The 16,654-nt window shown below is 37.1% G+C and overlaps 2 protein-coding genes across 3 annotated transcripts in view; both read right to left on the bottom strand.

Moving 5' to 3' along the window:
• The window catches only part of CLEC1A (C-type lectin domain family 1 member A), a 20,223-nt gene extending 19,189 nt beyond the window's left edge, over positions 1–1,034 (bottom strand). The window contains exon 1 of the mRNA XM_079937444.1: positions 798–1,034. Within this exon, the coding sequence (XP_079793570.1) occupies positions 798–912 (115 nt within the window). The 5' untranslated portion in view covers positions 913–1,034. The remainder of the gene's footprint in view (positions 1–797) is intronic.
• Positions 1,035–4,492: 3,458 nt separating this feature from the next.
• On the bottom strand, positions 4,493–15,926 carry CLEC7A (C-type lectin domain containing 7A). Of its 2 annotated transcripts, XM_079937446.1 has the most exons (6): positions 15,815–15,926; positions 13,941–14,039; positions 12,820–12,948; positions 11,587–11,738; positions 10,105–10,223; positions 4,493–4,855 (listed from the first exon to the last, which is right to left on the bottom strand). In XM_079937446.1, exons 1-6 carry the CDS (start codon positions 15,912–15,914, stop codon positions 4,723–4,725), a joined length of 732 nt encoding a protein of 243 aa, XP_079793572.1. In that variant the 5' UTR covers positions 15,915–15,926; the 3' UTR covers positions 4,493–4,722. The 2 variants fall into 2 exon arrangements, with proteins under 2 accessions (XP_079793572.1, XP_079793571.1); XM_079937445.1 differs by lacking the exons at positions 12,820–12,948; positions 13,941–14,039.
• Positions 15,927–16,654: the final 728 nt, after the last annotated feature.

Genomic DNA, 16,654 nt, shown 5'->3' with positions numbered 1-16,654 from the left:
TAATAATATATATTATGGCTATGTCAAAGGTGAATTATTTGAAATAGAAGCATAAGATGTAACTAAAATTAAATACTTTCATAATTTAATCCAATCATCTCAATAATATTCTAGGAGTCAACAGAACAAAAGGGAATGGGATGGGATGTAATTGCATCTGGGGCCCACTATTTACATCAACAAGTCAGGATTTCAAAGGTGAATGACCTTGAAAGGCATTTGATTTAATCCCCTGTCCACTTCATAGATGATAAAGCAAACACTTAATGTTGGCATGACTCTCACAAGACCTCACAACTTCAAGATGCAGAACTATTATAACAAAATATCAGGGTTGGTGTGTCTGCTTGGAAAACCCCCTCTAAAGCCATGAGTTCAAAACTTGCAAAAAGGTAGCCTTTACAAATCTAAATTTCCGGATCAGATCACAGCTGGTAAATAAAACAGCATTGGATCTGGCCTTCATGGGAACGCAGGAAGGGGAAGGGACATTGCTCTCATTGTAGATACAGTCTCACGTCTCTGTGCTGAAACTGCTTGGTGAAAGCAACACACCCTCAACTGCAAACCACTCTGCCAGAGACAGAATCTTAGAAAAACATCTACGCATATACGTTTCATTTTTCACACGTTCATATATGTGGCAGGCAAGTTGTAGAAAGTGCTCCGTTACACCTTATTGTAAATCATGAAAACATTTTCTCTCTTTCCTCCACTGTGTGCATTCCTAGGAGAGGTGGCTCATCTTGTGCATTTCTCAAGGGTCTGGCCAATTTGGACTACGGGAGACAGGGTACCTGTGTGGCCAGGCTCTGGCCGCTGGGTTGCAGTAGAGGCTCGAGAGTGCAGGCTCATCGTGGTGTCCCCATCAGCGTCCAGCATGTCCCTCGTGCTGCAGTACTTGGCCTGCATCCGGATTTCTGCAGCGGTGACCGTGAGCTGTGATGGTTGGATTTCCCCAAGTGAGACAGCTCAGAAACCGAGGCACTGAATGGCATTCCTAAGGTTCTTCTGTCTGAGCAAGTAGCAGAGGAAGCCTCCAACCCCAGTTCCTGTCTGGAGAGGCCCGGCCCCTCTCCTGTGAACTTGGACTCTGATTGCCAAATTGGTCAGGGGGAGGGGAAGTAGCATGTGTTTTCTATTTGGGCGGTCTCTGAACAATTACGGAAGGGGTTGCCCTTGTCAGCTCTCTTTTGCTTACTTGTTAGTACTTCCTGTGTAACTGCAGTGTAAAAGATGGCAAGAGTTTACAATTGCCGAAGATTCCTTCAGACTCTGCAGAGCAATAATCCCAGTCAGAGGGACCTCACCCGGTTCTCACCCATCACACACTCACTGTGTCACTCAGAGTAAGTTTAACCTCTCTGTGCGTTTGTGAAAAGAGAAAAGGCTATAGGACAAGCCTTTTCCTTTCCCCAAGGGCATAGTGTAAAGCATCATATACACGGAATGGCAGCCTAAGAGAGTCCTTTGGGGTATATCTAATTGATACTACTCTTTCATTTTACAAAAAGGGAGATTGAAGTCCAGCTAGATGAAGTGACTGCTCTGAAGGCACATAGCTGGTGAGGGACAGAATTCGCTTTAAAAATGCTCTCTTGTAGTCAATTCAATGATCTTTCTTCGTACAGCATGTGGACTCAATTTAACATTTTGTATACAACACATCTGGTACACAATGATCATGAACAATCACATATATTACTGGAAGTAGGACTTTTAGGATTTTTACTACCTATGACTAGAAAACCAGGTAACAATTTTTTGCCTAAATTTCCTAAGCAGAGAGGGAAATCAGAAGATTGCTTTAGATAATATCCAAAAATTTTTCCCAAATAAATACAGTAGAATTACATTATTCTACCAATGCTTTTCTGTATTTGGGGAGATAGCTTGGTTAAATCAAACATACTAAACACAAACGAATGTGGAAGATGCTTGGGCTGGAGCAACCAGGCTCTAGGAGGGATGGCTCAGGAAGCATATATTGTGAATTCACTATGTGTCTCAACCTGTGCATTGTTCATCAGATCATTTTAAATTAAACAAATCTAAAGAGACCTTCCTCCTGCATAATGCCCTATAAAAAGTAGGATATCAAAAGTTATTTGGTTATTTGCATTGGATTGATGTATTAGAAAATGTTACAGGAGAGAAGGCAGTAAAAAATTGCAAGGGATGGGGCTTCCCTGGTGGCGCAGTGGTTGAGAGTCCGCCTGCCGATGCAGGGAACACGGGTTCGTGCCCCGGTCCGGGAAGATCCCACATGCTGCGGAGCGGCTGGGCCCGTGAGCCATGGCCGCTGAGCCTGCGCGTCCGGAGCCTGTGCTCCACAACGGGAGAGGCCACAGCAGTGAGAGGCCCATATACTGCAAAAAAAAAAAAAAAAAAAAAAAATTGCAAGGGAGAGAAGTAAGTGAAGCACATATGAACATGAAGTAAGGAAATAGGATATTAGAAATGGTCACAGCTGAGGTGTTATAATTTAGGAGGTGCTGATATTATGATTCTAATGAAATAGCGCTTAGAATCATTTCTCAAACTTTATTCAAGTAGATTCTTGATAATTTTTACCAACCCACATTAACATTTTTAATACTTGTCCTTAAATATTTTTTTCAACCATGACAAAAATATTTTTTGGATACCTACTGTATTGCAGGTACTATTCTCAGATTCTGAGATCCATCAGTGGAAAACAAAACTCTCTGTACTTTTAGTGCCTACATTGTATGGAAGAAGGCAGATGATATACAAGAAAGATAATAAGTAAGTAAATAGTAGAATAGATGATACTGTGATAAGAGTTATGGACATATACAGAGGGTGAGGGAGGTTAAGAATGTACAGAAAGGTGGGCCGGTAATTTTAAATAAGGTAGTCAGAGTCAGCCTCATTAACACGTGATACTTGGGCAAAGATTTGAAAGGTAAAAGAGTAGGTCCTGCAGGTATCTAGGGTAAGAATAGTTCAGGTAAAGGGACGGGGAAGCTCAAAGGCCCTGAGATGCAAGCATGCCAGCTGTGGCTGAGAAACAACACAGAAACCATCATCCTGAATGGAATGAGTCATGAGGAGAAGAGCAGCTCAGCTCGAAGGAGTAAATGACCAGCAATTAATTGTCCTGGTGAGTAGACCGTTGTAAAGGTCTTTTGGTTTTTGTTTTGATTTATTTATTTTTTTTTACTCAGATATGTGGGAAGTCAAGGAGAGTTTTAGTAGAGAGCTGGCATGGTTTGTTTTCAATTTAATGCAATCAGTCTGCTACGTTTGAAAATGGACTATAGAAAGACAAGTGTAGATGCTGGGAGACTTCTTTGAAAAGTATTGCAATAACTCAGGCAAGAGGAGATGGTGGCCCTTGAATAGGTGTTTCCTCTGGCATGATCATTACTCATCTTGAATTTGCCCTTTAGACAAAATGTCAGCTAGTAGCTATTTTCCCTTTTCTGTCTCTTGGAAAAGTGTGGATGTTTTCTCTTCATTCCCATGCACGTTCCCACTTTGGCTGCGGTATACACGTGTATTGACAAGTGAGGTATGGTATGCCTCGGACAGCCTAGAGCATTCTGACTTTACACCACCACTTTTGTTAAAGTCGTGCTTTTATCTTTACATTATAGGTTATTGTTGCCTCACCTGTCTGGTCTAGATAAGTGCAGCTGGACATTCAGCATACAGAATTATTTCCTTGATTATCAAGATTTCTTCAAATCATCCACTCCATTCGGAGGATACAGGAGACCCAATTAAACCAAAAACAAAATTAAAATGCATGGCATCGCTTCAAAATCCTGCTTTATACCTTAATTTAACTCTCAACCTGAATTATCTTTGCCCTTCCACATTTCTTTTCAGATAGTGACAACACAAGTTAGTGTCTTAAAAGACAATAGTCAACCTCACCAAACATTTCTATCTTCTTTTTTTAGATTTTTAAATATTTAAGATCCAACATTTATTCTTCAATACAAAACTACCTATTATACTACCTCCTCCCCAGGGCCAGATTCATCATCATTTCTGGAGAGAGGGCAAATAGAGATCATGTTAATTATACATGGCACATAATTTAAAGGCCAAAGCTTCTTTAATTAGCATTTTTTATTAAAATGAAATTTGCATAACATTAACCATTTTAAAGTGAAAAATGCAGTGAACGTGAGGCAATTTCTGTTCACATATTAATGAATACAAGAAGGCTGTAAATACCTCTCCAGTAATATGGAAATCCCCATTGGAAATATAAACAGCACCAATGGGAAAATTTAAAAGAAAATAAGAAAGAGACAAATCCTCATAGGAGGGAACTTAGTTATGTTCCAATAATACCTTTTAACAGTAATTAATTCCTGAGGAATTGCTGAAAACTGCAAAACAGTAATCATAAAAAGTAATAAAACATATTTTGCATTACAACATGTTAATACCTCTGTCAATAGGACAGCTTACTTTTTTATATTCATTGTCAGATCTTTTTTTGATTGATAGTATTTAAAAAGGAGAAAGCTTTCTTATAACAGCAGATTCCCTACAATTTCGCATTTTACAAGATTCTCTTAGTCAGAGATATGGCAGACATATTCTCTCGGCTATTTGAGAAAAAAAGAGACGGAACTGGATGATTTTTTTATGATGCTTTTGGTCATAAACATGTTGTTTTCTACCTTCCTTACTATCTTACATATTTCTCTCTGCTCCTCCACAGCGACACCCCCACCGTTATGTTGACAGCTTCTTCTCACAAATACTGTATGAAGGCACACTACAAAGTTGGTCGTAAATGACTGACACATGAATCCATACACAACTGTGAGATGAGTCTTGTTCGGTAACTGTTCTTCTGATTTGAAACCTGTTAAAATAAAATACAATAAGGTAATTGTATAGAACAAACATAAGGAATGTTGTCCACTGTCTCCACAATGCTGAAATAAATTGGTAAGGATACTGGTGAAAAGAGTTTCTGAAGTGTACGTATCATTGAAAAAGGAAACTTGAATTTAGATTCTATTTGTTTCCAGTGGTAACAAAATAACCTTCATTACTAAGGCATAAAAATGACTCAAAAAATTTTAAGAAATACTACTAGTTGCATAAAATTAAATAAAACTGACGAAAAAGAAAAACTATTTAACATTCTATAGACAGTTCTTTACTTCTCTTTTAACCTTTTACCTAGAAGTATATTTATCAAATGAAGCAACAGTTTAGCGAAAATATTATTGGGTATGTTTAGTGAGTAGACCAAGTTGAAGCGTTCTTGCTAAAAGTTATTTAGAACTAAGTGAAGAATCATTGATATCAAAGCCATTTAAAGGCAGTTCAAACAACCCTATATTTTTAATGCATCCTGAAGTTTGCTTTGTATTGCAATATAATGAGAGACGATTATGAGAATTACCATGGGTTAATAGAAGCACGCTCTGTTCTGTTTGCTCTTTAGTCTCCTAAAAGAGCAGTGTTAATTATTCAGTCAAGCTCAAAGGGCATCACTGAGCCTCAGTATAAAAGCTATGGTCTGGTACTTTTCATCCTGTACATCTATCTCTTCTTGGCCCTGGAGTTGGAGGATTGAGAGAATTCTTCTATTGAAATAACTAGACTAAGGACATGAAACAACTTTGATCCAGCCTCAGGGAGAATTCTGACCAGTGATCTTCTCCAAAAAATTTTCTTGACCTCTAAGAGATTTTGGAGTATGTACAGAGCCAGATTAAATTACTGTCACCAATGAGTAATTACATATCAAAATGTTAATTTGGACCTACTCTTATGACTTTAGAGAGTCCACTATTCATTTTTTAAAACAGAAAAGAAAACACAAGACAAAGGGCTATAGAAAAGTAGGAGATATATTTTGTCAAGATTCTTTGTTAATAAATTCACTGTGCTTTGGCTAGTGGAAGTGAAATAGTTAAGTGGTATTAAAATCAAAATGTGATAATACTCAGTTTGTACTATTCATACCCGATGGTGCTTGTCAGAAGCAAATGAAAAGCTTCTCTGTAAACTTCAGATTAATTCTACAAACATTTAAGAGATAATGTTAAGTGCATTATCAAAAAAAATCAGATATATCGATATGAATAAAAATTAGAAGAAAAATAGTAGAAACAGATACAAATGAGTATATGACACTGGTATTATCAAGCACAAATGTTAAAACAACTATACAGTGTATTCTAGGAGTTAAAACACAATACTGAGAATGTTAGAAGAAAGCTAGGAATTATAAATAGCAACTGGGTAGATTTGAGAACTTGTAAAACTGAAAAATTCATCAAACAAAATTAAAAGCTTAACTGAGGCTTTCAATGGCAATTTAGCTACACATGAGGAAAAATAAGTGCTGCAAGATAGGTGAGAAATAAATACATAGGTTACAGGAAAAAAAAGGATAAAAATATAGGAAAAAGCAAATGAGACATATAGGATATTGTGAATGGGTCTGTAATACATTTAACTGGAATTCCAGAAGAAGGCAATAAAGTCAGGAAGGAAACAACATCTGAAGCATGTGGCTGAAAACTTCTCAAAGCTGAAAAAAGACATCAGATTTAAAACATATATTACCTTCAAATAGCTGACTTTTCAAAAACAACAGTAAAAATAGAATACATTATAGTAATATCTCTGAATGCTTGAAAGAAAAGAGACTATAAATTTCTAATTTTATACTCAATATTTTTTAGAAAAGTTGAAATAAAGACAGTTTTAGACAAGCACAGAAAATCTGACCTTAAAATTTCAACTCTAAAGGAAATATTAAAGAGTATTCTTCATATTTAAGGAAATGATTCAAAATGGAAGGTAGGAGAGGCAGAGAGGATTAAGAAGCAATGAAACCCGTAAATATGTGGGAAAATCTAATAAACTGACTGCATAAATCTATATTGTTTTCTAGGGCTATACTTTTATTGAATCCAAGATGCCACCAACCATTGATGTACCATTTATTTAATTCTGTGAAATAAATGCATTCGAGATGGGCATTTAACAGAAAACCCTGCAGAAGCTGGAAAACAAAGGACTATTTCGGTGCAGGAGTAAATGAAAAATAAAACTGCCAAACAAAAAAGAGTAACAATGAAAAGTGCATTTCTCAATCTTGCCACCAGGGGGAAGGCGGGAGGAAAAAATTATACCCCCACAAGCTGCTACTCATACAATTTTTCTGTCTGAACCTATAACAGTACACACACACACACACACACACACACACACACACACACACACACACACACACAAACCCCTAGTGGAGTGTTTAATTTAAGTAGCCTCAGGTCTGTGGTGTTCCTCTTTGACTGGCAGAAACAAATGCTATGCTTTGACAGAGCTCAATTTTAGTGCAGGATGACAATGATTATAAAAGACCAGCAGTGGTAAGACATATGCCAATTTTAGAGATACTAAAATGTGGGAAAATATGGGCCAGAGTTAAAATACACAAAAATAATAGCATGTGAATTGGGGAGGGAGTATACAGAGTAAAGAAATACTCTAATATTTTATATTGCCCAGGAAAAGCATGAAAAGGCCAATTAATATTAGACTTTGATGAGTGAAGACTGTATGTTGAAATCTCTAGCGTAACTGCTAAAATTAGTTAAAAAGTAAATTCTAAATTAACATAAGAAAAGGTGGAACAATAAAAAAATAAGTTCAAAAAAGAGGAAAGAAAGAAAAGAAAAAGTACATTGAAGGAGCCTGAGCCTGCAAGATATAACCATTCTAAACTATATGTGCCTAATAATTTGGCTTCAACACATCAACAAAAATGTTTACAGAGTTGTGAGTAGAATTACAGTGGAAGATTTTATTATAATTCTCTCAGTATGGGAAGACGAAGCAAATAAAAACCAGAGAACTGAGAAATCCCTGGCGGTCCAGTGGTTAGGACTCAGGATTTCCACTGCTGAGGGCCTGGGTTCAATCCCTGGTCAGGGAGCTAAGATCCTGCAAGCTGTGCTGCATGGTGTGGCCAAAGAAACAAACAAACAAAACCAAAAACCAGAGAACTGCCATCACACTGAGTATGTTCTCTGACCACAATGGAACTAAACTAAAACCTAAAACAGAAGGATAACTGTAAACACACAGATAGTTCTAAATTAAGAAATACATTTCGAAGTAACTCATTGGCCAAAGAACAACTCACAATGAAAATCAGAAAGTATTTTGAACTGAATGAAAATGAAAATACACTAAAATTATAGCCTTAAATGTACATACTTGAGGAAAAAAAAGGATGAACTTCATGAGTCCACACAAGAAGTTAGAGAAAAAGTAGCAAATTTGGGGCTTCCCTGGTGGCGCAGTGGTTGGGAGTCCGCCTGCTGATGCGGGGGACACGGGTTCGTGCCCCGGTCCGGGAGGATCCCATATGCTGTGGAGCTGCTGGGCCTGTGGGCCATGGCTGCTGAGCCTGCGCTTCCGGAGCCTGTGCTCCTCAACGGGAGAGGCCGCAGGGGTGGGAGGCCCGCGTACCGCAAAAAAAAAAAAAAAAAAAAAAAAAATGTAGCAAATTCAACACAAAGAAATTGAATGGAAGGAAATGATAAAGGTGAAAACCAAAATTAATGGGGAAAAAAGAGAGAGAAAAAGACACAGAGGGAGAAAGAATCAACACAGCCACAAGTTCTTTCTTTGAAAACTACACCCAATGAGACTGATTAAAAAACTAAAAAAGAAAAGAAAGAAGAAAGCACACACACACACCAATAATAGAAATGGAAAAGGGGAAGATAATTTCATGTTCTGCAGATATTAAAGAGAAAATGAACGACAACTGCAGTGAGGAAGACTTCAACACTTTGTGAGAGTTAATTTCATGTGTCAACTTTACTAGCCACAGCCAGATCAAACATTATTTTCAAGTGTGTCATTTGAATCAGTGAACTAGACTCAGCAAACTAGACTTCACTCCCCAACGTGGGCGGGCATCACCCAATCCACTGAAGGCCTAAATAGAACAAAAAGGCAGAAGCAGAAATTTGTTCCTTTCTTCCTGCCTGACTGTGTGAGTGGCGACATCTCATCTCATCTCACCCTCTCCTGCTCTGGCACTGGGTTTTACACCATTGGCTCCCCTGGTTTTAAGCCCTTCATACTTGGACTGAAGCTCATACACTACATGATTTCCTGGGTATCCAACTTGCAGACGGCAGATTGTCGGATTTCTCAGTCTTTATAATCGTGTGTGAGCTTATTCCTCATAATAAGTCTCCGTATGTAAATTCTTCTTCATTGTGTGTATCTTAGTGCGTACACATACAATGAGGAAAAATTTATAATCGTGCAAATGTTCATATGTCTAAAAGAGCTTTATAAAATGTGAAATGTGGGCTTCCCTGGTGGTGCAGTGGTTGAGAGTCCGCCTGCCGATGCAGGGGACACGGGTTTGTGCCCCGGTCCGGGAAGATCCCACATGCCACGGAGCGGCTGGGCCCGTGAGCCATGGCCGCTGAGCCTGCGCGTCCGGAGCCTGTGCTCCGCAACGGAAGAGGCCACAACAGTGAGAGGCCCGCGTACCGCAAAAAAAAAAAAAAGTGAAATGTGGTTGCTTTTAAAATTAATAATAATAGCATGTATCACACATTTACTATGTGCAAGATGCTGTGCTAAGTGATTTTACTTTTATCTCAAAATCCTAAGAGGTACGTACTATTTTATTCTCATTTACAGGTGCAGAAAGAGGGGTGCTGTTAGATTAAGGAACTCATCCAGTTTCACACAATGAGTGGGCCAATCATTGACTCAAGCTGAGAACTGACTTCAAAGCATTGCTCTTAAGCACAGTTTTACACTGAGTCACAGTGATTGCACCTTCCTGGGCAGCCTCACATGCCCTCCTAGTAAGAAAGCTGAGGGAGCACTTGTGTTGACAGCTCGAGATGGCCATTCAGCTCTTTGCGACTCTTCAGTCTTCCTCTACCCTCTTGTTTTCTTTTTTCCTCCTGGCTCACTCTTTCTCTCTCCCCATCACTACGTATCTTTTTCTCTCTCTTTCTTATTATGGCCAACAGATCAGATTCTTAACTGCCTGACGTGCTCTCACCTCTCTGAGGAAGAGTATGAAGCTTTGTCTCTCCAGATACTTACAAGTTAGACAACAACATTGAACCATCGTCCCAGAGCCATGGTTCTTCAGTCTGACGGCGAGAAAGCCCCATCCAAAATGAATGGTCAGGTTGGGAAGACACTTGCCTAGATATAAATTCCTGTAAGGAAACATAAATACAAATACAAGTCAAGGAGAGAGAGAGTGTGATAGACAGATGATAGAGATAAAAAGAAGATACAGAAACAGACTCTTGGAGATTTTGAGAAACAGAGATTGAGTCACCTTGGTGGAGGATGTACACATATACTGGCGTCAACTCAGACAGAAGTGCCAATTCTTGAATGCCATTGAGTGTCTCAAAAGTCGTATCTCATTTCTTCAGAGTCGTATTGTTTAATTTTCCAATAAAGAATGCATCCTTAATGTCAACATTGCACTGCTTGCATTCAACCTACCTGACAAAATCCAAGGGCGACAGAATATCCTAGGCAATGTCCATGGATGACAGGCCACTATCTTCTCCACAATTTTAACAGAAAATATAAATTTACATGACCTTTGTCAAGAAATGCTTCTCAGAGTGAGATGACAATTTTAAAGTCGTTTAGTCCCACTGCATGAGTTATGCATAAGTAATCTGGGGGTTAAAGATCATATGTGAATCGTTGACAAATATAGCACAACATAGCGGCAATTACGGGAAGGTCTAAAAGTCAGACAGACTTCCAGTCCTATGCTCTTTTTTTAATCATACATCTACTTCCATTCATTTTTATGTGAACTATAACTGTTGGGTAAGACAGAATAGAAAAAAAATTGAGAGTAGTGAAAGTAAGTATAGAAGTTATAGATTGTTTAGATTTGTAGTATAGAATGTTTCCTGACTATTAACCCCTTCTCATGGCTCATCTGAGTTCTATCCTTCATTCAAGATGCATCGTAAGTTGCACAGTTTCTGTAAAGTGTTTACGTCAGTGGGGATCTCCCTGAATTTCTATGGCACTTGTGGCCGGTACGAGATATTTTACTTTAAATACCTGAGTTGTTTCTATTTTCTTACAAATTATTTGAGCACTGCTAAAACAAGCCTACTTTTTAAACCTCTTTGCCTTTCCTAGTATATTGCAAGGAGTAAATGATTTATAAATATATATTATCATAGCTGCTGTTTCTCTTGATAATTATGATAACAAGGGGAAGATTTTTCTATTTCACTCCACCACACTTACAACCTGAAATCCAAGCCCACAGAAATGAGTAGTGGCCTGACTATTATAGTCAACGTGCAGTTGTGCTTAAAGGGTTTATTTCAAAGTAAACTGTGTTCATATTTTAATTAATTAATTACAGAGAGAAGCATATATTATGCACTTTACTCACTTAATATATGCTATTATTATAATCATGGAGGATATATAAAATGACTTTCTTTTAGGGAAAAATCATCATTACCTGGAACCTACCTCTATTTTTCTGTTCAATATAGACCACAGATAATTATAACTGAAATCTACACTTACCAACTCGTTTAAGCTGTCTATCTTCAGGAGATTAGAGCCCAGTTGCAAGCACCGTCTTTTACTTGTATCCCAGGAATCTAATGATGTGCTAAATAGATAACAGCTATTCTGATGTGTGATCCAGTTAGGGGGACAAGAGCTAGAAAGAACTCCTGGAAATAAAAGATAAATACAATGAGATTCATACTATACCAATTCCCTCTTTCAGTGCAAGTACCATTCATCCTAAGGACACTTGATAAATAATCAATGAATTACCATTAATAGATTTCATTTTCAATTCAAACTATATGGATACAACCTTACAGAAGAGGCTACATTAAAACCCCTTATTCATTTACAATTAAAAAATGAGTTGAGTGGCTATAAACAGTGTTTTAGACAGTGAACCCTCCTTTCCTTCTTGACTTGTCTTCTATTCCTTCAAAGTCAGACCAGAACTCCTTTTCTCCATGATAACTAATAAATGAATTCAAAATCAATCACTGAGATATACAGTAATTTCATGTTAACTTATTTTACAAGTGTGAGATCCATTTCAGAATGCAATTTTCCAAATAAGAAAAGTATAAGAGCAATCGTTCACATTATAGAGTAATGTGATACAAATAGTGAGGAGGTATGTGTCCAGAGATGGAAAATTGAAGACAAAATGTTGTCATAGTCAATAATTATGCAATTAGAAATTGAAGTTTTGTGTATATAAAATTGTAATTAAATAAATGAACTTGCAGGATTAAAGAAAAACAAATTTAACCAGAGTTTTCAGAAACATATCTATTAGGTTTATTTCTTTTGTAAACGTTTAATTCTTAGCAACACTTTCCCTTCTTTCCTTTTTCTGTCCGTTTTTCTTTTCTGATGTCCTATTTCCTATTTTAACTATATCATTTTAAAATGTCAATTCCCTAAGGGATGAGAACACTTTTTGTTCCTTCACATCAAATTATACAATCTCCTATAAGCCTAAATACATATCCTGTGATAAATTAGTTACTGATTTAAAAAAAATCCAACTAAGTTGGAGATTCAGCTAAGTTCATAAGGTATTTATGATATCACTTTATATATGACAGGGGACGTATTTTACTGAGACAATACTGCTGTGGGCTTTCCTTGGATGCACAATCACCGCACATAAAAGTACTTTCTTCATCTGTTGCTCCAAACCTTAGCACCAATAATTAACCCTTCTGAATTAAGGACTTTATTAATCTTTTAATTCTGCCTTGCCTGTGGTCGTGAGAGCCTTGGTAGGAGCCACATTGTCTTCTAAAGATGGTTGACTGTGGTTCTCTTTATTTCTTGATTGAAAGCTGTTATCCTTCAACAGGTTGTTCCCTGAACTGGGTCTCCAGATAGCTTCATATACCAACAACAATAGTAATTACAGAAGAAAAAGTCATTTTGCTATGTTTGGGAATTAAAATCCCCAAAACCATATTTTTGTTGAAATGTAAAGGGATACATACTTGATTAGTGATAGATAATACATTGCTGATGGAGAGGTAAAGTTAGATGATAGATAGATAGATAGATAGATAGATAGAATAGATGATAGATGAAATATACAGAAAAAAGAAATAACTTCCATGAAGAGGGTTTAATACAAAAGAGAAAAATGAAGCAAATGGAATACAGTCAATTGGTACCATGAATGATTTGAAAAAGTAATAAATCTTCTATCTTTCTTCTATTATTTAAAAATGAGAGTTCCTTGAGAACCTGCCTGGTGCCTATAACATAGAATGTACTCAATAAACACTTGTCTATTTAAGAAATCTTTCATATAGCCTCTTTGAAGGTACAATAATACTTTATTCAATTTTGAATGCATGAGCAATAAAATCTATGGAAATTTATTCATCTGTCACAAAATAACTAGTTAGTATTTGATAAGTGCCTCAGGTATTTCCTGATATTATCCAAAGGAGTTTAGAGTAAAGATCAGGTATAAAATAATTTCCTTAAATCATGAGACATAAAAATTAGCCTATAGTCTCTTTAGAGGATTTATTTTGTTAGGAAGATAAACACCAATTGTACTTCCTTTTTACCTCCTCTGGTTTGCTTTCATTAATTTATCCTAGGAATTCCATAGCTTTGAAACCAGCTCTTCAAGGAGAGCATGCAGTTAAGAGTATGAGTTTTTAGGACAGATCACCCAAATTTCTAATCATGATCCTACCAATAACTAGTTTATGACCCTAGAAATAAAATGAGAACTAATAGCGCCAATTCAATAGGGTCAATATACAGATTCAATTAGATTATGTTACGCTCTTAAAAGAGTGCCTGGAACAGTATAAATGCTTATTAAATGTCTGTTGTTAATCTCTCCCACCAATACTCACCCATGGTACACAGGACCACAGTTATCACCAGCATTACCAAGCATAAAATTCCCAAAGTCACAGCAATGGGACGCCAACGAGGGGATGCAGCACAAAATCCTGAGGCGCCATAGGGAGCAGAAATTGAATAAAGAAATTGGATGATGGATCGCAGAGCACTTTATTTCTACAGTTCATCAAAATCTGATATCCAGATAAGCTAGTCATCTAGGATTAGTCTGAAATTTTCTCCACCTTTAGCATACCTCTTCAGGTTCTGAAACTTGATATCTATGCACTCCTAATTTCAGTTCCACATTGATGTCTATAGTTCTTTTTTTTTTTTTTTTTTTTTTTTGATGTCTATAGTTCTTGACACTACCAGGATTCAAGAAATCCTACCTATTCTTAGAAGAGATAGCTTAATGTAGCAGAAATAATGCTGGTTACTAAGGGTAATCTTCCCCTTTCACTTACTTCTTGCACGTCCTTGGGCAAATTACTTCCTCTGTTTTTCCATTTCTCTTTGTGAAAAATTAGGTTAATAATACCTCAAAGGATTATTGTGGGCATTAAGTTAACATATGTAAAAGTACCTAGTTTAGGGACTACTAACACATTATAGGTAACACAATTTGTCCACGCACATCTATAAACACACACATGTCTCCCTACCTCTTGCATTATCTAGTTTTTCCACTCTTCCCCATCAGGTTGCCCAAGAAAAGAATTGCATAAGTGACAAGAGGAAAATGATTGTGCAATGGGAATGAACAGAAAGCAGAAGAGAGTAAATTCTGCCGTCAAAACCTGTGAATAATCTCTTGATAACAGGAAACTCGCTTTATATTAATATCACCACTTAAAAACTGAGAATAAGCAATAAAAGCATTTCAGAGAATTGTCAGATAGGGGAACCATAGAGGAGATTAAATTGCTCATTCAGTGAAGAGAGAAATCTTTTAATGCCCTTCCCCAGATTTCACCTCTTTTACGTTATGTCTAAGACTCATGTCCTGATAATGGGATCTTTTTGGCTAATACATATATATTTCTTCATGGGCATAAAAAGAACTCTCTTTTATTTAAAAAAAAAAATTCCAAATCAATCTCATTACCACACACACACACACACACACACACACAAAAAAAAACAGGCTCAGGATTCTAAACCCTATGACTTCTGACTTCCCTTTGGCCTTTTCCATAAAATCACAAGTTGTTTTTTCCATCTTTTCATTCTTATCTCCAATATCCTGATGTTGTTCATTTACACTTCTGTGTTTCTTTGACCTCCATTCTGCAATTTACTCTTTTCTGTCAAATAAACAAGTCACTCCTATTGAAATTCTTTCAGCTTTGCATTTCATCACACTTATTACCAACTTCTTATTTTTGAAGTGTCTGTCCCTATAGAACAGAGAAATTGTGAGTATTTTCTATCATCATAATAATTAACTTAAACATAGTTGACCCTTGAACGACACAGGGATTAGGGGCACCGCCCCTCCCCAAAGTCAAAAATCTCCATATAACTTAGAGTTGGCCCTCTGTATCTCAGTTCTTCCATATCCACAGTTTGGAATCCATGGATTCAACCAACAGCAGATCGTGTAGTACTGTAGTGTTTACTTTTGAAAAACAACCATGTATAAGTGGACCTGTGCCGTTCAAACCCGTGTTGTTCAAAGGTCAGCTGTACTGATGATTAGTCCCTGAATGGTTACCAAAAGTCTTAGTGCCCGTTCAAATTATCTTCAGTGACTTCTGAAAACCTTTTACAATATATTAATAAAAGCCCGACAAATCGCAAGTCTCTCCAATTTTTTCCACTTCCACTTCCAGTTTTAGTTGATGAGAATGTAAATGTTGAAGTCAGAAAGAAAAATATATACCTTTCTCTGAGACCACAGGTTTCCTGATGATATTGCAAGAGCTGAAGTCTAATTGAGTATATCCATCTTCATCCAAATTTTCTATGGAATGGTGTTCCATTGTTCTATTGAGTTCCTGAGTTGCCTCAGCATACGAGAGTTCTTTCTTCTCTTCTCCGAAGACAACTGCCTGTGGGCAAAAGAGGACCTATGAGTCAAGTCAAGTGGGGGAGGCATTTACTAGGCTTTAACAAGTTGAGCTTAAGCAGTCCAACCAGATACCCAAAAGCAGGAAATGAAATATGTGCAGTGGTAATTTCCCATTGGTACCTTTAGATCCTGTTTCTGAGACTGATGAATCTTAAGAAAATTATAAGGTAGCACAATAGATAGATCTTTGTTTCAGATCAAACATAAGAAAAATGAAACCATTAATGTCTTATGCCGCTTTCATTATTCTCACAACCGAACTGGACATCGTTAATTGACTTGGCCTATGTAAACTTAAAACAATTTTGGTCCCTTGAGTTCACCAATACTTTGTTACAACTGTTCATTCATTCATGTACTGCTCTTTCAGTAAACATGTATCAAAGGCCCATCTTTTCGATTGACAGGAGGTGGGGATAAAAGGATAAATGATACCTGTGAAGAAGCTTATGGAGTAAAGGAGGAAACCCACAGATAGGTTCATGAAGGACACCATAAGGAGGTACATTGTTGTAACAACAGAGAGAGGAAACAAATCTCTTTGGGGCTTGTCAGAGATTTATAATACAAAGTAGAAAATTATTTATTCAACGATGACTATGAGCTAAGTACTACCTATGGCATGTGTTTTCTTATACAATCTCAGTTTTC

Source organism: Stenella coeruleoalba (genome assembly GCF_951394435.1).
Source record: "Stenella coeruleoalba genome assembly, chromosome: 11".
Taxonomy (NCBI): domain Eukaryota; kingdom Metazoa; phylum Chordata; class Mammalia; order Artiodactyla; family Delphinidae; genus Stenella; species Stenella coeruleoalba.
Note: the sequence above shows the minus strand (reverse complement) of the source record. Positions and strands in the feature narration are given on the sequence as shown.

Coding starts and splice junctions, on each gene's coding strand:
- CLEC7A (XM_079937446.1), bottom strand. CDS start 15,914: ATGGAACACCATTCCATAGAAAATTTGGATGAAGATGGATATACTCAA. Junction 11,739..12,819: donor CAAGGCTCTCACGACCACAG/GCAAGGCAGAAT, acceptor TTTTATTTCCAG/GAGTTCTTTCTAGCTCTTGT. Junction 10,224..11,586: donor TAGACAGCTTAAACGAGTTG/GTAAGTGTAGAT, acceptor GTTTCCTTACAG/GAATTTATATCTAGGCAAGT.